This window comes from Macaca thibetana, chromosome 10, assembly GCF_024542745.1.
Source record: "Macaca thibetana thibetana isolate TM-01 chromosome 10, ASM2454274v1, whole genome shotgun sequence".
NCBI classification, from domain to species: Eukaryota; Metazoa; Chordata; class Mammalia; order Primates; family Cercopithecidae; genus Macaca; species Macaca thibetana.
The window spans coordinates 69,788,462-69,810,435 of record NC_065587.1 but is presented as its reverse complement, the minus strand read 5'-3'; the positions used below and the strand labels follow the sequence as shown (position 1 = coordinate 69,810,435).

Genomic DNA, 21,974 nt, shown 5'->3' with positions numbered 1-21,974 from the left:
GCAATCCCAGCACTTTGGGAGGCTGAGACAGGCGGATCACCTGAGGCCAGGAGTTCGAGACCAGCCTGGCCAACATGGTGAAACCCCGTATCTACTAAAAATACAAAAATTAGCTAGGTGTGGTGGTGGGCACCTGTAATTCCAGCTACTCAGGAGGCTGGAGCAGGAGAATTTCTTGAACCCAAGAGGAGGCGGTTGCAGTGAACCGAGATTGCAAATTTATATATATATATAAATTTATTCTACTCACATGCACTAGAAACTCCAAACCAAGAATTAGCATAGTGACCCCAGATAAAGAAGTGAAATGACTTGACTGGCAAAACAAAGTCAGCCCAGTTTGTGGAAACTTGCCCTCAATCTGGCTACACAAAATATCCTCAGATAGAGCTCCCCTGAAGATGAACTCATAATCTAAAAGACAAAACACACATGGAAGCCATTCACCATAAATGAGAGTCAACAGACACCGTTCATCCCCTTCCCCCAAGAACTTCAGATGAAGATAATTAAAAGTATTTTGAGGCCAGGTATGGTGGCTCACACCTGTAATCTGAACACGTTGAGAGGCCAACACAGGAGGACTGCTTGAGGCCAGGAGTTTGAGACCAGCCTGGGCAACATAGCAAAACCCCATATCTTAAAAAAATAAAATAAAATAATTATCCAGGTGTGGTGGCACATGCCTGTAGTACCAGCTTCTCAGGAGGCTGAGTCAGAAGGATTGCTTGAGCCCAAGAAGTCAAGGCTGTAGTGAGCTTTGATTGCACCACTGCGCTCCACCCTGTCTCAAAAGAAAAGTATTTTGAAAAGAATAAGAGGCATACAAGAAGGAATCAAAATCATATAAAAAAAGAGACACTTTTTTTCTTTTTTTTTGAGAAGGAGTTTCACTCTTGTCACCCAGGCCAGAGTGCAATGGTGCAATCTCGGCTCACTGCAGCCTCTGCCTCCCAGGTTCAAGCAATTCTCCTGCCTCAGCCCCTTGAGTAGCTGGAATTATAGGCACCTGCCACCACACCCAATTAATTTTTGTATTTTTAGCACAGATGGGGTTTCATCATGTTGGCCAGGCTGATCTCGAACTCCTGACCTCAAGTGATCCACCCACTTCAGCCTCCCAAAGTGCTGGGATCACAGGTGTGAGCCACTGGGCCTGGCCAAAAGAGACACTTTTTAAAAGGCGTATTTGAAAAAGAATGCAATAGAATTTATAGAACTTAAAATTACAGTAAATGTTTATAAATTAAAGAGAAAAGACGGTATATTTATTGTAGCACCAGAAGACAGAGCTAGTGAGGTAGGAGATCAGCAGTACTTGTTCTCCAAGCACTGGTTACAATCCCAGTCACAACTCCACTGATTAAAACAGGATCTGTTCAAACAGGATGCCATGAAGTAGGCAGCCAAAACCAACTAAAATCGAGATGGCAATGAAAGCAACCTCTAGTTGCCCTCATTCCTCATGGAATGCTAATTATAATTCATTAGCATGCTAAAAGACACTCCCACCAGTGCCATGACAGTTTACAAATGCCATGACAATGCCTGAAACTTACCTTATATGGTTTAAAAGGGGAGGAACCGCCAGTTTGGGGAATACCCCACCCCTTTTCCTGAAAATTTGTGAATCATCCACCCCTTATTCAGCATATAATAAAAAGTAGTTATTCATATAGTCAGCCAGCAATCCACGAATGCTACCGTGCTGATGGGGTAGCCCTGCTCTGTCTATGGAGCAGTTATTTTCCCGTACTCTGTTGCTCTAATAAACTTGCTTTGCTTTCACTTTACTTTGTTGGCTCACTCTTGAATTCTTTCCTTTATGAAGCCAAGAACCTTTCCTGACTGAGCCCTAATTTTCGGGTTCACCTACATCACTACAGCAGTAGCTGTATATATATATACTTACAGTGAGTACAGGACAAAGGGAAGCAGACTGGGATTCAGTCGGAGAAAGGTGTTGTTTAGAATTCTTCCAAGCAGTGGGCACTCAGTCAGTGGAGGACAGAAGCATAGCCCAGATGATCAGAGACTGGAGTAGGGGCTCTACTGGCTTGGAGATGGGACCTGGAGTTCCTTCCAAGTGTAAGACTGACTGGGCAGGAAAAGGGATACTGTAATAAGGAGCCAGGATATCTGGGTTCCAACTCCAGCTCTGCCAAACTGTCTGTGTGAACTCGGGCCTCATCCTTTCCCTGTTAGGCATAATGAGGCTCAAAATAGTTACTACATCGAGTTGTAAGGAATGTCACATTTCTTATATGCTGGCGTTTACAGCTTGAGAATCATTCTGAGTGCCACACGCAGACAAATCTTATGTGCTATTTCTCCTAGTTCAGCTGTCACTTTTCAGAACGCAAGAGAATCAGAGAAACTCCTGCCTGCCACATTCACACCCCTTGAACACAACAGGCCAGAGATGATTCCTCCAAACAGGCCACCAGGCTTTATGTCACATGCCCTATAATCATGGGACAACCGCCTGGAGCAGAGATGAGTGCCCCAGCCCAAAGCAGCCATCTACAGACTGGACAGGAGAAAGATCACTGGCTCATGAGTGACTGGTTTTTGAGGAGCTGCATTTTGGGTGATGACCAAATGATCCAATCAGATCTTCTCAGACATGTTGAATTTGTCACAGATTGAGAGGTTGGATTATCACAAGAACACTGTGTACCAGACCTCTCTAAAACTCCACATTTCAAACAACAATCGTTTATTATTGCTCATGTTTGCAGATCTGCGGCTCTGAGTCAACTCCACAGATCTCTTATCCTACTCCTGGAATCACAGGACGGCTGGGGCACATTTACTTGGCAAAGGAGAAGACAGCAAGTGGAACCATGGGAAGCCTCTTAAGGCTTAGGCTCAGAACTGTCCTATTGTTGCTTTTGCCATGTGCCATCGGGCAAAGTTAGTCACATGGTCAAGCCCAAAGCTAAGGGGCAAGGATGTATGTGTCACTACAAAGAGATCATGGCAAGTGTGTGGACTGAGGGAGGGATGAAGAAGTGAGACTGACGATTCTACGCCAGAAGACGGCACTGCGTGGAAGTGGGGACACAGGCCTGGAGGTGCCCAGAGGGAGGGTCAGAAGTGGAAACCATGAGGTGGCAAGAGCGGGAGGCCGGAAGTATTGTTGGCTTGGTGTCAGACAGATGTCATTGTGGCAGTTGGAGGAGACACACAAGGAACGAGAGAGAAAGTGATCTCAGGATAAGACTTGAAGGATGATTTAGGACAACCAGCATTATTGATCTCCTACTCCAGACCAGGCATCACACTAAGTCCTTGACATACATAACCTCATTTCATCTTTAAAACCTGATGACCGCAGTTTCAAAACTGTGCACTGAGGCACCCTGAGGCACGACAGAAAACTCACAGAGGCACTACAACGTATTGAAAATTTTGAGGGAAACACAATGACATCTGTCAGATAATATGCCAACAACTATTATTATGTTGTTTGAAGCTAACTACCTGATAAACAACAGCTACACCTTCTGGGGCGCCTGGTACGCTGTGAAAAATTACTAAGATGCTAAGGGTGTCATGAATTGAGAAAGTTTGGGGACCTCTGCCTACGAGGTTGGTACCATCATTATCTGCATTACATAGACGATGATCCTATTACTTACAACTTACTACAGATGTGAAAACTGAGGCTCAGAGAGGCGTGGATTTCCCTAGGATCACTTCAGCCAATAAGTGACAGAACTGGAGTTAGGACCCATCCTCCCTCATCTTTGTGGGGAGGGTCTTGCCTGTTGTCTCGAAGTGGTGGAGACTCAAGCAAGGGCTCAGGCCAGGCCTAGGGTGTTCTCTGCCCTGCACAGTAGTGGTGCTGACAGGAGCTCTTGGCGGTTGGAGTCTGGCGCTCTGTCTTTGGCCTCCAGCGCTGACGCCTAATTACCCTGGCAAGCCATTTCTTGTGGTTAACTTGTTTGGATGCATTTTCATTTATTTTTAATCCCACTCTTAGGATTCTGGCTCAGAGCACATTTTACTTCATGGGCTCAGAAAGGATTGGCACATGAAGAAGATGGGAGGCGGAGCCAGGAGGCCTGCAAAGGGAAAGAACGTAAAACCCTGAGTGGGGAAAAATGTTACTAGCAAATATGAAAGCCAGAGTGGCCAGCCATTCATCATCCATGGGCAGCCAATACTACTATGGATTCCCTGTGCCAGACTCCGCAATGCATGCTTCGAGTACAGTGGTGAGCAAGAAAGACCTCTCAGGGCTTGTGGCCCAGCAAGTAAGAGGGTCCCTTTGCAATCAGCTGGTTCAAAATCTTACTTTATACCCCAAGCCTGGTGCATACACACACACACACACACACACACACACATATATATATGGCAAGTGGGCTCATGTATTTTATATATATACATTTTACATATATAAATTATATATATAATATACTTATATGGGAAGTGGGCTTATGTATTTTATATAAATATAATTTTTATATAAATGTATATACAATTTGGCTAGGCATGGTGGCTTACACCTGTAATCCCAGCACTTTGGGAGACTGAGGCAATTGGATTGCTTGAGCCCAGGAGTTTGAGACCAGCCTGGGCTATATGGTGAAACCCCACCTCTACTAAAAACACAAAAATTAGCCAGGTATGGTGGTGTGTGCCTGTAATTCCAGCTACTCAGTAGGCTGAGGCAGGAGAATTGCTTGAACCCAGGAAGCAGAGGTTGCAGTGAGCCAAGATCAAGCCACTGCACCTAACACTGGGCAACAGAACAAGACTTGGTCTCAAAATAAACAAACATATATATATAATTTTATATAAAATATAATTTTATATTCATATAAAATACATAAATGAGGCAAGTCAGTGGATATGACAAAAATTGCAGGCTATCCCTCAATATCCCTTCTTCCTTTCACACATGGGAAAAGACTGCATTTCTCAGACTCATTTGCAGGTAAGTGTGTCACATGATTAAATCCTGGCCAATAGGATACAAATGGAGGTGATGAGTTCAATTTCTAGGTTAAGGTTCAATGTCTCTTAAGAAGAAGGAAGAAGGTGCCTCCTACTTCCCCACATCCTCCTTCTGCTGATGCAATGTGTGTGACAAGGGCTGGAGCTGGAGCAGCAAGGTGCAAGGTGGCCGAGCAACAATGCAGAAGGAGCCCGGGTCTCTCATGGTTGGCGAACCAGCATGTCAGCCTTAGCTGCCAAGTAGACTTTTCTATGAGAGAGAAATACGTTCTGTTTTATTGAAAGCACGATTATTTTGAGTGTCTTTATTAACAATATAGCACAGAGCTAGAGCCAAGTCCCCTAATTTCCCCTTCCAAGCCTTTTCCATAATCCCCCCACCTATGTATTTAAGTGTTTTACCCTCTTTCAAGTGTTTTCTTTTTCATGACTGTATCTGCTCCTTACAATAGCTCTCTGTGAAGTCCATAGGAGAGAGAGGACTTCTGTGACCCTCACTATGCAGACAGGGAAAACAAGATGCAAGCGTGGTAGGTAATCTGCCTTGAGACAAGAGGGTGGAGTTATTCCCATTCCTCAGATGGGGCAAGTGGGCTCAGAGATGTCATTTAGCTCTGCCTTTGTGTCCAACTCCTAGTCCAGGGCTCTTCCCATCCTTTCGGGTTGCCTCCCCTCCTATTCTGGGCACATGAGCACTCATCCCCTTTGTGAAATACGAATGAGGTGGAGGTCTAGCAGAGAGAAGTGTCTGCACCGTTAGAGCCCCTGAACCCTTCAACCTGCCTTTCCTACCACACAAGCACATGCAGTCACTCTAACCAGAGGGGGCATGGGGACAGAGCACCAGTTGGCTCAGGGGGCCCATTACCATCTCTCTGTAGCTCCTTACCCACTTTCAGCAGGCTCTTCCTTTGGCCTAGACAAGCAAGGCCAGTAATCCAATCATCTGTCTTCTGCCTATGCCCTGTACTGTGTCCTTTTGGGTCCTGAACACACATGCCCTGTTCTCTGTGTCTTCTAGCAAATGCTGTGGGCCCCACCCATATTCCCTCAACACTTACCTTCTCCATGTGTGCCTATGGCTTCCTACTGCAAGCAGGTCTTACTCTGCTTAAGGAACATGCTTGACATGTGCAGAGGACAGTCTAGAAGTGCAGGAATAGCCCCCAGCAATGACAAACAGGTGCTGGTGGATAAATAGTGAGAGCCCTGTGGCCTCAGATCTCAGGTGGAACAGTATTCAGTCCAATGGGACTAAGCCCCAGTTGCTCATGGCAGTCAGGGACTCACGAATGCACCTGTAGTGTATTGGATGCACTTCCTTCTTGCTCTCACTTCCCATTCCTCTGCTGGGCTTCCTGGGATGACTTTCCAAATAAACCTCTTGGACTCAAATTCTTGTCTTGGGCCTACTTCTGAGGGAACTCAACTTACAACACATTTGCTATGGTTTGAATGTTGGTGTCCCTTCCAAAACTGATGTTGAAACCTAACCCACAATGCAACAATATTAAGAAGTGTGGTCTTTGGGAGGCAATTCATGAGGGCTCTGACCTCATCAATGGAATTAGCACCCATATAAAAAGGCACCAGGCTGAAGGGAGTGCTTTCTTGCCTTTCTGTCTTCTGCTGTGTGAGGACACAGCAATGAGGCACCATCTGGGAAACAGAGCCGCCTTTATCAGATGCCAGTGTTGGTGTCTTGATTGTGGCTGTTCCAGCCTCCAAATTTCTGGGTTTTTTTTTGTTTTTTTTGTTTTTTGAGACAAGGTCTCTGTCACCCAGGCTGGAGTACAGTGGTACGATCACAGCTCACTACAGCCTCAAAAGCCTGGGTTCAAGAGATCCTTCCTCCTTAGCCTCCCAAGTAGCTGGGACTATAGGTGTGCACCATTATGCCTGGCTAATTTATTTATTTATTTGTAGAGATGGGGTCTCTCTATGTTTCCCAGGCTGCTCTCAAATCCTAGGCTCAAGCAATGCTCCTGCCTTGGCCTCCCAAAGCACTGGGGTTACGGGCATGAGCCACGGCACCTAGCCATGTTCTTTATAAATTATCCAATCTCAGGTATTTTGTTATAGCAGCAAAAAGGGACAAAAACAGTGTCCTATCCATATGTGCCTTGTACACATCAGCACCCTGCGCCCCTTTTCACACATATCTATCGTCTGCGTATCTGTCTGGAGTGTTCTGGACATGGGTATTCTCGCCTCTGCTCTGCACCTGTGTTCTATGCACACCTGTCTCATGCCGGTGTATCTAGGACACCATCCTGCCATTTTCTATTGTATGGAGGGCAACCCTTGACCCTGGTGAGATGGTGGAGACTCTGGTGAAGCAGAATAGGACAGAGAGAAGAGCATCCCTTGGCCTCAGCTAGGCTTGGGTGTGACTCTGAGGCAGGTAGCCTGATTGATCTGAACCCCCATTTCCTCCCATGGTGAATAAACTCCAGGTTCCAATCTGTCAGAGTGCAGAGGGACCAAGTGCGGGGACTGCCACACAGAAGGTGCTCCATCAAACAACCTCCTTTCTCCCTGGGCCCACCCTCTCCCAGGGGAGTGGCTTGGAATCTACCTAACCCAGCACTCCCAGTGTGCTAGGCCCTGTGCTGGCACATGGAGGAGAGACAATAAGACCTCTGCCCCTAAGGAGCTGCTAAGTAGGGGCACTCACTCTTGGTGAAGCTAGGAATATGGGTCTTGATTTCTCTTTTTCATTGCCTCCCCGCTTACTCTTTCCACAGCAGAGAGAGAACACGACACTCAGGATTTTTATCCCCCAAGGCTGGGAGATCCATCCAGACCAGGTAGAAAGGGAGGGAATGCCAGCCAGGCCGGTGGAAGATTTGTGTGCGTGTGAGTGTGAATGTGGACACTCCTTCCAGGGCCTGGAGCATGACCACCAATTAATTTCCTGAAATCCCTGAACCATGTCCCATTACCATGATATCAAGGCCACTCCATGAAAGTATTAGAGCTCCAGGAAAGCCAGATGAGCCAGGCTCGTGCCAGGGGTAAATATGACAAAAGTAAACAAACCCAAACACCAGATCCCAGCCAGATTCTGACAGAAAGGTGAAAACAGTGGGGTATGGGTGACTAGGCAAGGGGCTGATCAGCCCCAGGACTTTAGGTCTATCTAAGGTCCCCAAATCAACCTGAAGTCAGGGGCCCTTGGGTCTGACTGGAATTTTCCTTCCTTAGTATAGTAGTAAGGTAATCTCCTTTCTCCTTGGCACTCAAATTTCCCAAATGTGAAAACGGAGATGATAGTAACAGCCTCTTAAGAATTTTGTGAGTGCTTTGAAAATTGCAATGAAAGCCAGCGGAGTGGTTACAAGCACTGAACTGAGTTCTGGTTTTGAATCCCCAAACGTGAGATACCAGTTGTGTAACCTTGGACACAGAGTTATTAGCCATTCTGTGCCTTGATTTCCTCATCTTAAAATGGGGACAATAATAATGTCCACATGATCAGGTGGTTAAGATGATTGACTGAGTTAATATTTGTAAAAACATGTGCCTCGCATAGGGGAAGGGTTATATAAGTGTTTGTCAAATAAAATAAACACACAAATAATTCGCTACTATTACTTCATCTCTGGGCTTCAGTGTTGTTTCCTTTTCCAGGAACTTTTCCTTGCTCCACTCATTGCCTTCACCTAGGAAAACCTTAGTCTCCCTTCGGTTATTACTTCTTTCCTATCATCCTCCTGGACACACTACCGGTTGGCTTCAGAGATTTCTTACCTGGGACACAGGGGATCAGATTGCATCTGTATTTCTCAATCTTCAGCTATTCATATACCTGTTCAGTTTTTGCCTACTTATTCTACTTTTTTTTTTGGGGGGGGGACTGAGTTTTGCTCTTGTCGCCCAGGCTGGAGTGCAATGGCGCAATCTCAGCTCACTGCAACCTCCACCTCCCAGGTTTAAACGATTCTCCTGCCACAGCCACCTGAGCAGCTGGGACTACCAGTGCATGCCACCACGCCCAGCTAATTTTTGTATTTTTAGTAGAGACAGGGTTTCACCATGTTGGCCAGGCTGGTCTGAAGCTCCTGACCTCGGGTGATCCACCTGTCTTGGCCTCCCAAAGTGCTGGGATTACAGGGGTGAGCCACCATGCCCAGCCTGATTCTACTTTGATTAACTTAGTTCTTCTGAGTGATAGAAAATCCCAAGTAATAGTAGCTTATACAAAACAGATGTTTCTTTCTCTCACCCACAAAAGAGGAACTATCCCATCCTAGTGTTTCCAACTAGTCATCTGTGATCCAGGTTCCTTCAATTTTGTTGCTCTTCCAACCTAATAGGCGTCCACCTCATGACCCAAGATGGTTGCTCAAGTTCCAGCCATCAGTTCTGCATCCTGGCAGCAGGAAGGACAAAAAGAGAGTAGGAGGGCACACTCCTTTCCTTTCAGGAGACTTCATGCATTTTTCCCACACTACTTCCTCTCATATCCTAATGGCCTACCATCCACTTGGCCATACCTAGCTGTAAGGAAGGCTGGGAAATGAAATCCTTCTTCTGGTGCACTGTACCCACTACTGATCAAAGCTTCTATTACGGTGGAAGAAAGAGTGAGTGAATACTGGAGGAAACCAGCAGACTTTAATGCATCAACTTCATATGGACTCGTATTTCTGCCCTTACTCTAGTCAATATCACCCATGATATCTTTGGTTTCATGAGCTAGTTATATATTTTCTAAAACAATTTAAAATAAACACTTAGCCATTGAAATAAATACACATGTATAGATATGTGTGTATATAGATACAGAGATAAATGTAGTATAGATGATGGGGAACTGTTACTCTAGTTGCTCCTAATGACACATGCCTCCTGGTATTCATATCCTTATGTAGACCCCTCCCCTTGAATCTAGGCTGGCCCATGACCTGCACTAAGCAAGAGAATGCAGCAGAAGCAATGCCAGGCCATTTCCAAGCCTCAGTTTTAAGATGGTCCAGCAGCTTTTTCTTTTGTGCTCTGGGGAAAGTTGCCTGCCATGTAAGAACTCTGACTACCTTGAGACCACCATTATGTAAGGAAGCCTACGCTAGCTACATGGAGAGATCACGTAGAAGAGAATGAAAAAACCCAGCTGACAGTGAGAACCAAGCCCATAGACACATAGTCAAGTCTGAGCCAGCTCCCAGCCGTTTGTGCCACCCCAGCTGACACCATACAGACAAGAGCGGAGCTGTCTCAGCTGAGAGCAGCCCAAACTGCAAAACTGTGAGCAAATAAATACTAATTTTCTTTTAAGCTGCTGTTTTGGGGTGGTTTGTTATGCAGTGATAGATAATCAAAACATCTTTATTTACTTAACACCTAAAATTATGTTATATACCACTACCTTTTGGAATATTGCAGACTAAGTGATGCTCTTAATGTTCCTATAGGAAGTCCTCATTCTGTCTCGCACAGATCACACATCTCCACAGATACATAATTACAGCTATCTGGTTGAGGACTTTCTGTGTGCCGACATGACCATGATAATCTCTCACATGACCTGTTTTCTCTCTTGTCCCCTCACACCTGGGAGTAGCCAGAGGGAGAATGTTTTCACAGTACAAATCTACTCACATCACTCCCTCGCTTGTCACCCACTGCCATGTCCACAAGGGAGTCTTCTTAGGTTCAACTACACACTCAGGTTCAGCAAATGACCACACTTGACATTGACCTACTCTGAAGGATATAGCACAAGAACTTTCACTTGCTAGCACAGCACTCAGTGCTCTTCTTGGCAGGAATCTTTGCTTCTTCCGGCAGAGCAGTACCACTCAGATGCCAGATGAAATCCCCATCAGGTGGGTGCAGGAACGATCCTGACTTAAAAGTTTCATGTCCCACAGGAGCCAATGTCTTTGGACCTGTCCAGTTACATGAATCACTATGCTCAGGATGCCAAAAGTATGACTTCCCACCAGGTATTTATAGTTCCCTCCAGCCCAGATGCAAGTTATCTCTCAGGGGTATTTAAAAGCATCATCAACAGCAACTTATTTTTTTAGAACAGTTTTAGATTTACAGCAAAAATGGGAAGATGATACAGAGAGTTCCCATATATCGCTGTTCTTAGTCTATTTTGTGTTGCTATAAAAGAACACCTAGGCAGAGCACAGTGGCTCATGCCTGTAATTCCAGCACTTTGGGAGACTGAGGAGGAACAATTGCTTGAGCCCAGGAGTTCAAAACCAGCCTGGACAGCATAGTGAGACTGTCTCTACCAAAAAAAAAAAAAAAGAAAAAGAAAAAATTAGCCGGGTTTGGTTGTGCACACCTAGTCCCAGCTACTTAGGAGGCTGAGGTATAAGGATCGTTTAAGCCTGGGAGTTCGAAGCTGCAGTAAGTTATGATAGTGCCAGTGCACTCCAGCCTGGGTGACAGAATGAGGCCCCATCTCTGAAGAAGAAGGAGTTGGAGAAGAGGAAGAGGAAGAGGAAGAAGAGGAAGAAGAAGAAGGAGAAGGAGAAGAAGAAGAAGAGGAAGAGGAAGAAGAAGAGAAAAGAAGAAGAAAGAACAAGAAGGAGGAGAAAGAGGGAAGGAGAAGAAATGAATATCTGAGGCTGGGTAATTTATAAAGAAAAGAGGTTTATTAATATTTGGTTCATGGTTTTGTGGGCTTGTACAAGAAGCATGGCATTAGCACCTGATTCTGGTAAGGACTTCAGGAAACTTCCAATCATGGCAGAAAGAGAAGGGGGGCAGACATCACATGGCAAGAGAGGGAGCAAGAGGGAGAGGGGAGGAAGGTGCCAGGCTCTTGTTTTAACAATCAGTTCTCTAGTGAACGAACAGAGTGAGAACTCACTTATTACCGTGGAGATGGCACAGAGCCATGATTCAAACATCTCCCACCAGGCCCACAGTCCACCACTGGGGATCAAATTTCAACATGAGACTTGGAGGAGACAAACATCCAAAGGATATCAACCCCATACCCACTTTCCCCTACTGTTAACATCTTACATGAGTATATTTGTTACAATTAACCAATACTGATACACTGTTATTAGCTGAAGTCCATACTTATTTAGATTTCTGTAGTTTTTGCATAATTTTCTTTTTCTTTTCCAGTGCCCCATCAAGGGTACCAACTACATTGAGTTGTTATGTCTTTTTAGGTTCCTATTGTTTGTGACAACTTCTCAGACTTTCCTTGTTTTGATGACCTTTTGAGGAGAACTAGTCAGATGTTTTGTAGAATTTTCTTCATTGGGATTTGTCTGATGTTTATCTGATGATTAGATTACAGCTATGGGTTTTGGGGCGGAAGACAACAGAGGTAAAGTGCCATTTGTGGCACATCATATCCAGGGTACCTGATTTGACTGTTGGAGTTGACTTTCATCACCTGGCTGAGGTCATCAGGTTTGTCAGTTTCTCCACTGTAAAGTTACTTCACACCGCCCTACCCCTGCCCCGCCACCCCAGCGCTTTCCATAAAACACTCTTGGAAAGGGAATCATGATGTGCAACTCACACTTTCAAAATGGGGAGTTATAGTTCCCCTCCTCGAGGACTGAGTTATCTACCTACAGAATTTGGAATTCTGCATGGGAGATTTATCTTTTCCACCTGTTTGTTCAGTTATTTTTATCGGTATGGACTTGGAGATACTTATTTCCATACTTTTTGTTACATTCCAATATTACCTTATTTATTCTGTCACTTAAATTTTTCCAGCTTTGGCCATTGGGAGCTCTTTCAGTTAGCTCCTACCCCCATCATTTGTGTGTGTGTGTATGTGTGGTGTGTGTGTATGTGTGTGGGGTGTGTGTGTAGTGTGTGGTGTGTGTGTGTGTAGTGTATGTATGTGATGTGTGTGTGTAGTGTGTGTGGTGTGTGTGTGTGGTGTGTGCGTGTGGTATGTGTGTGGTGTGTGTAGTGTGTAGTGTGTTGTGTAATGTGTGTAGTGTGTGTGGCATGTGTAGTAGGTATGTGTAGAGTGTGTGTTGTGTAGTGTGTGTAGAGTGTGTGTGTGGCATGTGTGTAGTGTGTGTAGTGTGTTTGTAGTGTGTGGGTGTGTAGTGTGTGTGTAAAGTGTGTGTGTGGTGTGGTGTGTGTGTGGTGTGTGTATTGTGTGTGTATAGTGTTTGTGTTGTGTAGTGTGTGTGGTGTGTATGTGTAGTAGGTATGTGTAGAGTGTGTGTGTAGTGTGTGTGGCACGTGTGTGGAGTGTGTGTGGTGTGTGTGTAGTAGGTATGTGTAGAGTGTGTGTGTTGTGTAGTATGTGTGTATAGTGTGTGTACAGCATGTGTGTGGTGTGTGTAGTGTGTGTGTGGTGTGTGGTGTGTAGAGTGTGTGTTGTGTAGTGTGTGTGTAGTGTGTACAGTGTGTGTGGTGTGTGTGGTGTGTGTGTAGTAGGTATGTGTAGAGTGTGTGTGTTGTGTAGTATGTGTGTGTAGTGTGTGTACAGCATGTGTGTGGTGTGTGTAGTGTGTGTGTGGTGTGTGGTGTGTAGAGTGTGTGTGTTGTGTAGTGTGTGTGTAGCGTGTAGAGTGTGTGTGGTGTGTGTGGTGTGTGTGTAGTAGGTATGTGTAGTGTGTGTGTAGAGTGTGTGTGTGTAGCATTTCTTTACTTTCTGGCACTATCAGATGCTCCAAGCTCATCTTGTAGTATTTCCTGCCCAAGTCCTATAAACAGCAACTTCTCCAAGGAGCCTTGGATCCTTTTATTGGAGAATGGTATTAGAAACCAAATTTCAGTGCTACGTGTGCTTGTTGCTATGGAGTATCATTGCTTCTAAGCCCTCTTGCCTGACAGTAAGGAAATATATGTGTGTATACTAGCCCGTGTGTGTGTGTGTGTGTGTGTGTATATATATATATATAACTTTCTATATGTAATCATCTGCATCTATATTAAGCTAAACATGAGTTCATTCTGGTATCTCCAATTCTAATCTGTTGCCACATGGATCATTCTAGCCTCCTCCTCAGGGGTCATTTTTATCAGAAGCAATGTTGCTTAGTAACATAGCAGACATATGTTTATCTGTTTCTAGGAAACAGAGCTTCCAAAGGTCAAATTCTCATGCAAAAGAGGAAAAGGTTTTGTTAATCCTTTACTTATATTCATCAGTGAGGCTCTCCACTGCTCTGAGGATAAAGAACAAATTCCTTCACCTGCAAGGCTCTGCAGTGACCTGACCTGGTAATTCCAGGCTCGTCTCCTACCACGTTCCTTATCGAGCCCTCCATGACAACCTCACGGGTCTCCTTCAGCTCTCAAACTCATCACACACTTCCTTCTACCCCCAAGTTCTTCACCTATGCTAGGCCCTCTGCTGGACTTCTCTTTCCTCCCCTCTTTACCTGGCTGCCTTCTACTCATCCTTCTGATCTCAGCTCAACCCACACTTTTACAGGAAGCCATTCCTATCCCCAAGACTAGGTTGGCGTCCTTGTTTGAGGCTTGCACTGTATACTTTTATTTTGTAGCACTTACTATAACTGCAATGTTACATTTACTTATCCTTTTCTCCCACTAGAATATGAGCTATTTGAGTGTAGGGATGGAGTCTACCTAGCTGACTAGTATAATATTTGCCCATTTTCTCTGTTCTTTATTCAAATGAGCACTTATCCAGAGCTTCCCAGGTGGTAGCCCCTTTTCTAGTGTCTGGGGATACTGCAGGGAGGGAAACAGGCAAAAACCCTCTTCTCTTGGCACTTACTTTTTAGTGGAGGTGGCAATAAGCAGACAGAAACTAATGTCAGTTGGTAAATGCTGTAGAGAAAAATTCAGAGTGAGGGAGTAAAGAGTGCTGGGGCACTGCTATTTTTGAAAGGAGGGCCTGGAATGGTGTCTCTGAGAAGGTGGCATTTGAGCAAAGACTTGAAGGAAGTGAGGGAAGGGGGTGAGGGCGGGAAATATCAGAAAGAAAAACATCCCAGGCAGAAGGAACAGCCAGCGCAAAGGCTGAGGTTGGACAGCGCATGACTGAGGGAAGGAACAGTGAGTGCTTTAAGGGAGGTATCTCATCTCATTCCCATAAAGCTTCCCACATCCATTTCACAGAGGAGGAAACCGAGCTCCAGGAGGGGAGTCCTTTACACCAGGGCACCCAGCTGTGGGGGTGGAGCTGGGATTTGAACAAGAGTGTGGTGCCAGGGCTAGCATCCCTTTGAAGTCTCTAACAACAGGCCAGGCCTCTGCCAGACTGGGAGGAAACGGAGGCCTTCCCAGCCCTGGTGGACCTGCCCAGGGCTAGGCTATGCTGGTCTTGAAGGCACAGGCATCCATCATCCAGGGTGACTTCCAGTCTCCTGGTTGGTGAGGACTGCACAGAACTTTGGAGGAGGACAGGTTAGGCTCCACTCATGAGGTGGCCGAGGAGGACATGGCATTCTCATTTGCCTGTCCTTCCACATGGCCAACTTCTGCTGGCCCTCCCACAGCCCTTGAAGGCTGCACATTCCCGTTCCTCATGGACAGAAGTGGACACAGGCTCAGAGGCCAGAAGTACTACCCCAGGCCACACGATTCAGCTGGTCACCATGTCTTCCCTGAACCTGCACGATTCAGACCAAAGCTTTCTCTGGGGCTGGCGTGTGTTACCCAAAGAGGAAATGTCTCCTTGAATTTGGTACTCTAGACACTTCACTCGACTCATCTTAACTCCAGCCCAGCCCTGTACAGGAAGTAAGTGAAAGTCACTCCTATTCACAGCCTGTTCACCCACACCCACCTAGGTCGTTCTAGGCGATCAAACACGGGTCCTGTTCTCCAGGAGCTGCTAATCCGATGGAGGAGGCTGACCCTTAAACAAAATCACGACCGTCAGAGATCAAAGCAAACAGTGCAGGCAAAAGGAGAGCCCAGATGGAGGGGCCCCTGGGATGAGTGGGTGTGTGTGCCCAGGGAGGGGTTCCAGGAGAAGAGGCCCCACAACTGGGCCTTGGAGGGTGAGGGTGTGTTTGGCCATTGGCTATGCCCCCAAGAGAACACCCCTCTTGGGCGGGGCACTCCACTGTCCCACAGAGAAAAAAATTGCAGAGAAAAGGGGGAGGGGGCTCGTCAGATTCTTTCTCGCAGCCTTCAGGTGGCGCCCTTGAGCCATGGAGCCGCAAGCGCCAGAGGAGACTGTCCCGACCTAAGGACCTCAGAGAGGACCCGGGGTCCTACCTGGGGGCTGTGGGGGGTGGGGGGTGGGGGGAAGGGGAAGTGGGAGAGTGGGAGTGAGGAGGGGGCAGGCACCTGGGCTTGGGGCAATAGGGGCTTTCCAGTGGTGTGGAGAGGCAGGCGGCGGGGGAGGGGTGTTCTCCAGCACCCCCCGCCCACCCCGCCCCTACGCCCGGGGACCGCGGGCTCGAAGCCCCAGTTCACTAAGCTCAGGCGCTGGCGATCCAGATCTGCCTGGAGGGGAGGGGAGGACGATGGATTGGAGCCCCCGCACCCTCACCCCAGACCATCACACGCCTTCCAGTCCCTCTCTGTGCTAACTCTCCGGGCGTCCTCGCCGGCCGCGGGCGGAGCTCGCTCCGCGGCGCTCGGCGATCCCCGGCCCCCGCCCCTTCTCCTGTCCCTCTGTCCCTGGATCCCCCCCCAGCGGCAGCCACCGCCGCCGTACAGCTCCGCGCGGCGCAAGCAGGTACGTGCGCCTCGGCAGCTGCTCCGGGCCGGGCCGGGAAGGGGGCGGGAGACCGGGAGGGCGAGGCAGTGGCGGCCAGGCCCGCGCCCTCCGGGCTGCGCCGCAGGAGAGACCCCCGCAGGCGGACGCCGGCTGCAGGAAGGCGGACGGGCACTGGGAGGACGAACCCTCGCCCGCCGGGCGCCCTTCGCCCCCGCGTGGGGAGGCAGGGAGGGAGGCCCGGCACAGGTACGCACGCGGAGAGGGGACTGCCGGGGGGCGGCTGGAGGCCGAGGGCCGGGGGCGGGGAGTGGGGGCGAAGGACAGTTAGCCTGACCTCGCGGCCCGCCGAAGGACATGCGGCCAGGGGACCCGGCCTCCCCGGGCCTCCGCCTGGTCCGATTCGGCCTGCCCTGGCCCGCGCCTATGGTCAAGGGCAGGAGCAGGGGGTGTGGACTGCGGGCCGGCGGGAGCGGGCGCAGTGGGCAGCCGGCGTGCTGGGGCTTTCTGCGCGCAACTTTGGGTACAACAGCGTGGACCTGCGTGTGCGTATCTACGCGCCCCAAGGCTTTGTGTACAACTCGTGCGTGTGTCTATCGATTGGGTTTTGTGAAGCTTCATCTACAGCCGCTGTGCGTCCCTCTCTCCGGGTGTCAGTGCGCGCGATGGGTGGGGTATTGGGCCCCTGCGGGTCTTGGTGGATCTGGCTTGAATCTTACTCCCAGGGGCACTTAAGAGTGTGTGTGTGTGTGTGTGTGTGTGTGTACTCGCGCGTGCGTGTGACCAGTCCTGCCCCCTCCCAGGGTATGGGTAATCGTGTGGCCGGAAGATCTGAGGGTCACACTACGTGGCTTCTGGGTGTCTGTGGGTACTGCTGTGGGAACAGCTGCTGGGGGAGTGAGTGTGGAACTGGAGTGTTCCTTTCAGGACCTGTCTGACTGCAGATGAAATTAGTGACTGGTGGGGTCGTGGGGTGTGAACGGTGGGCAGGAGCAGCTGTGTCAGTTGGTGTGTTTCTGTTTCCGTTTGGGTAATTGGGCACGGCCTTTGTGTAACTGGTGAGTATCTCTGAACCTGTGCATGAAACAGAGAGATGTCCTAACTCTGGGTGAGAGGAATCCTCTTTTTTCTCTGCCCTCTCACTGTGGCATCCTAAGAAAAAAGTTTTGGGGTCCTGCAGCATGAAGGAGAGCCCTGCTCCCAGAATGTGGGAGCCCCAGATTTCTTCCAGGTTATGGAGGCATCAACATGTCAGTCTGGGAAAGGGGTTCCTGGGCCACTCCAGGAGCTGAGTTGGGTGGAAGGTGCTGAGGGTGTGGTTGGGGGTCACTTCTGAGCACCCACATGGTGCTCTTTTTTAAGAGTAAAAAGCCAACCAACAAACACATCTTTTTTTTCTGTCTATTCACTGGAAAGTAAGAGGAGTCTGGGCCCAGGCTGGGGACCCAGATGGAATTGAAACTTATCCCTGCTCTCAAGGTGCTGACGGTTGCTGTTAAACAGCCAGATAAAATGAAGGGTCTATGAGTGAGGGATGCAGAGCCAGGGAAGGCTGGTGGAGTGATGCCACCAGCACAGGGGTATGAGTTTGCAGGTTTGTACGTGATAATAATTCTTAGGGAACCTGCATTCAATTCCTGTCCCACCCTCCCATACAGGCCATGGGATCTTGGCCATGTAAATGGAGACAGTAATTCCGGATCGTGGGGCTGAGGAGGGTGATATGAGATACTCCTGCGTGAAGTGTTGGGTACACGGCTTAACAGCTAGTAGGTGCTTGGTAAACATTTACTAAAATGGGACTCTGGAAAGAGAGATGTAGTGATAGAAACGGGTTGTAAAGGGAAAGGAGCTTTGTACTCACATGAAAGGCCCTATATGTGCTAAGAGGAGGTGTCTGATGCTAGTCCATATTGACAGGAAGGTCAGAAAGATTGAAAAACATGTCTTCCTGCACTGAGGCTCTTTGAGTTTCATTCATTCATTCCATTCATCCTCACTTCATTTGCTCATATTTACACATACACACACACAGACAGAGAGAGAGAGAGAGAGACAGAGAGAGAACCACAGTGCACTGAAGAATAAACTCCAACATGAGAATGCAGAGAATCATGTGTGTGTGCATGTATGTGTGTGTAGACACACTGGAGCATGCGAGCCACTTTGCACCTGGGGGTCTCTGTAGTCTGTGGACTTGTGTGCCTAGGGCTCTGAGTGTATGTGCATGTGCCCTCAGGCCATCAGTATATACAAAGAATGATGCAGTTCTGCTGTGGATCAGGAATGACACATGCCAGGCAAGGAAGGGGGCTGAGGTAGGACCTGCCAGGGAGAGGCTAGATCTAAGAGCCCCGATTGCCAACTCCAGGTGAGTGTTATAAGGGAACGGGGGCCTAAGGTGGCCAGATTCTTTCATTTTGCAGGAGAAGCCAGGAATCCAACATTTAAAATGTAAAATCTAAAATCTTTTGCTTTTTATACATTTGCAACTAATTCACCAAAAACAAATGAACAGGCCAGGAACAAAACAAAGCAAAACTTCTGTCAGCCAAATATGGTCCCCGGGCTGTCAGTCAGTATCCTTCAGCGGGAATGCACATGTGCTGTCTGTGTCTGGGTGGGTGTGTGTTCAGGTTCTTGGGTGGGGTAAGTCCTTTTGCAGCACAGACAGTGTCCCTCTTCTCACCTCTCCCTCCTGGTTCCCCTCCTGTGGTCCTAGTCCAGGTCCCCACCCTTTTGTTTACATAAAAGCATTTGGCTTTGACCTAGTCATGGCTCTCCAGTCTGCCCCTTCCTCTTGGCCCTTTCAGCCATGCCATCCCCAACTTGCTGGCTTCCTTGCTGGACCCCCGTCCTCCACTTTGCCCACTCCCATCCCATCAGTCCTCCTTTCTTCTGAAGCCGAGGCAGATGTCAGCACTTCCCGCTCCAGCTCCTCAGCTCACAGGGCTCTCAGGCTCCTTGGCCTGGCTTTCAGAATCCTTTGTGAGCCGGCCCCAGCTGGCCTCTGAGGCAGTCTGTTCCCCTTTCCAGAATGCCCTCATCACCTTCCATTGCTGGGAAATATCCAATTCATCTTCTGAGATCTGGCTCAAATGCCACCAACTCCCAGAAACTTCCCTTCCTCTGTTCCCACAACTTCTGCATTTCTACCCCCTCCCCCACCTCTGTCATCCTTCCCTCATACAACAAGGTTCCTGGATTGCACTGGCCAGGGTCTTGCATGCACTATTTTATGAAATCCTCACAACAGCCTTATGAGGGAGGCATTTTATTCATTACCATTTTACAGATAAGAAGAAGACCGAATCTGGAGAGGTCACATCACTTGCCCAAGCTCAAGTGGTGAAGCTGGGATTTGAGCCTGATGTTCACGCTATCTACATTCCCTCCATCGTAATAGGAGCTCATCGCTAACACTGAGCACTCAGGGTTCTGAGCACTTTGCATAGGTTATCTCGATCCTACTCCAGCTTTGTGAACTAGAGGGGAGTAGTAGGATTATTTTATAGGTGGGGAAACTGAAGCCAAGACAGGATTAGTGAATTGCCCACAGCCATACCCCAGCTGGTGGTGGAGTGGGATCTGGGCCCGGATCACACTGTTCTGTCATTGTCTTATTCCCTGTCTTCCCCTCTGTCTGGCAGACACCCCCAAGTGGGAATCGTGCCTGACTCACCTTCATGTGCTTGGGGACTGGTGTGATGTCCTTCACAACAGGGAGAGGTTGCTACATTCAACTGACTTTCTGTTTTCTCTTCCAGCTGCCAAGGGGCCAAGGGATGAGCTGGGGCCCTCCTTCCCAATGGCATCTCCCCCTGGTCTGGAACTGAAGACACTGAGCAATGGTCCTCAAGCCCCAAGGAGATCAGCTCCCCTGGGCCCGGTGGCCCCATCCAGGGAGGGTGTGGAGAATGCCTGCTTCTCCTCAGAGGAGCACGAGACCCATTTCCAGAACCCTGGGAACACGAGACTGGGCAGCTCACCCAGTCCCTCTGGGGGTGTCTCCTCACTGCCCCGATCCCAGCGGGATGATCTGTCCCTGCATTCAGAGGAGGGGCCAGGCCTGGAGCCCGTGAGTCGCCCGGTGGATTATGGCTTTGTTTCCGCCCTCGTTTTCCTGGTGAGTGGGATTCTTCTGGTGGTGACAGCGTACGCCATCCCCCGTGAGGCTCGAGTCAATCCGGACACAGTGACAGCGCGGGAGATGGAACGACTAGAAATGTACTACGCCCGCCTAGGCTCCCACTTGGACAAGTGCATCATCGCAGGCCTGGGGCTGCTCACGGTGGGCGGCATGCTCTTGTCGGTGCTGCTCATGGTCTCCCTGTGCAAGGGCGAGCTGTACCGCCGGAGGACCTTCGTCCCCGGCAGGGGCTCCAGGAAGACCTATGGCTCCATTAACCTGCGCATGAGACAGCTCAATGGGGATGGGGGCCAGGCCCTGGTGGAGAATGAAGTTGTCCAGGTCTCAGAGACTAGCCACACCCTCCAGAGGTCTTAAGTACTCCCACCTTATCTGGCTGCTTTAGCTCCAGTGCCACAAGATCTCCCCACACCCGCCCCCCTGCCAAGGCCTGGGGTTTCAAACTGAGCTCACATAGGGGCTTGTGGAAGAAGTACTGGGTACTGGAGGGAGAGCTCGGGGCCCAGCCCATGCCCCACATGGGCAAGCAGCCCACTGGTCTGTTTTGTAGCTGAGGTTTTGCATACGGTTTTGTTTGGAGGATGGCTTCTGCTGCTAAAAATACAAAAGTTTGGAAACCGCTGCTCTTGGAGGATGAGGTTTCTTGGCATTTCTGAAGACCGGGAGCTGTTTGAAAGGTTGCCCATCTCGTTCCCTCATGCCTTGGGAGTGAGGGACCTCTTCTGTCCTTATCGGCTGAGTGAGGGTGTTGAGGGGTCCCTTTCAGCCCTGACCATCTAAGGTGGGAGGTGGCTTCATGATGAGGGGAAAAGTCAGCACCAGAGTGACCCCCAGTACCCCCACTGACTAAACTGTGATCCTACCCTCACCAGGCCTCAGTTGCCCTGCCTTCAAGTGAGGGGGTTGGACTGGATGACCCCTGAGGTCCCTCTAGTTCTTCCCTGGGAATGGGAACCCAGTCTCTGTCTCCAGTCACCCCTCCAGAGGAGGAAGGCATCCACCAGGCACTAACCATTCTCCCTGCCATTTTCTGGCCTGACTTCAGGAACCACCACAGCCAGCAGCTCTCATGGTCTCAGGAAAGAGCTCCCTGGTGGGGTTGGGTTCAGTTCAAAGTTTGCGACAGCCTGGTTTTCATCTTGGGGTCTAATTTCCTGCAGTGACACATTTTTACAAAGCCAAGTGCACAATATTCCCCAGTTCTTTGGGCAAGAAGGATCTTTTACACAGGAAAGGGTGAGGGCTTTATTGTATTTC

At 48.7% G+C, this 21,974-nt stretch overlaps 2 protein-coding genes across 2 annotated transcripts; both read left to right on the top strand.

Moving 5' to 3' along the window:
* The first annotated feature begins 4,109 nt into the window (after positions 1-4,109).
* LOC126964116 (uncharacterized) lies at positions 4,110-16,903 on the top strand. Its single transcript, XM_050806938.1, has 4 exons — positions 4,110-4,262; positions 10,845-10,919; positions 12,070-12,082; positions 15,690-16,903. The coding sequence occupies exons 1-4, from the start codon at positions 4,110-4,112 to the stop codon at positions 16,901-16,903; spliced, it is 1,455 nt and encodes a 484-aa protein (XP_050662895.1).
* LOC126964364 (transmembrane protein 74B) lies at positions 16,465-21,339 on the top strand. The gene is made up of 2 exons (XM_050807421.1): positions 16,465-16,588; positions 20,335-21,339. The coding sequence occupies exon 2, from the start codon at positions 20,376-20,378 to the stop codon at positions 21,072-21,074; it is 699 nt and encodes a 232-aa protein (XP_050663378.1). The 5' UTR covers positions 16,465-16,588; positions 20,335-20,375; the 3' UTR covers positions 21,075-21,339.
* Positions 21,340-21,974: the final 635 nt, after the last annotated feature.

Bases quoted from the DNA above. Each gene is read 5' to 3' on its own strand.
- LOC126964116 (XM_050806938.1), top strand. From the start codon at position 4,110: ATGTTACTAGCAAATATGAAAGCCAGAGTGGCCAGCCATTCATCATCC. The intron at 4,263-10,844 runs GTAAGAGGGTCC...CATGTCCCACAG, and splicing joins CAGGGCTTGTGGCCCAGCAA to GAGCCAATGTCTTTGGACCT.
- LOC126964364 (XM_050807421.1), top strand. From the start codon at position 20,376: ATGGCATCTCCCCCTGGTCTGGAACTGAAGACACTGAGCAATGGTCCT.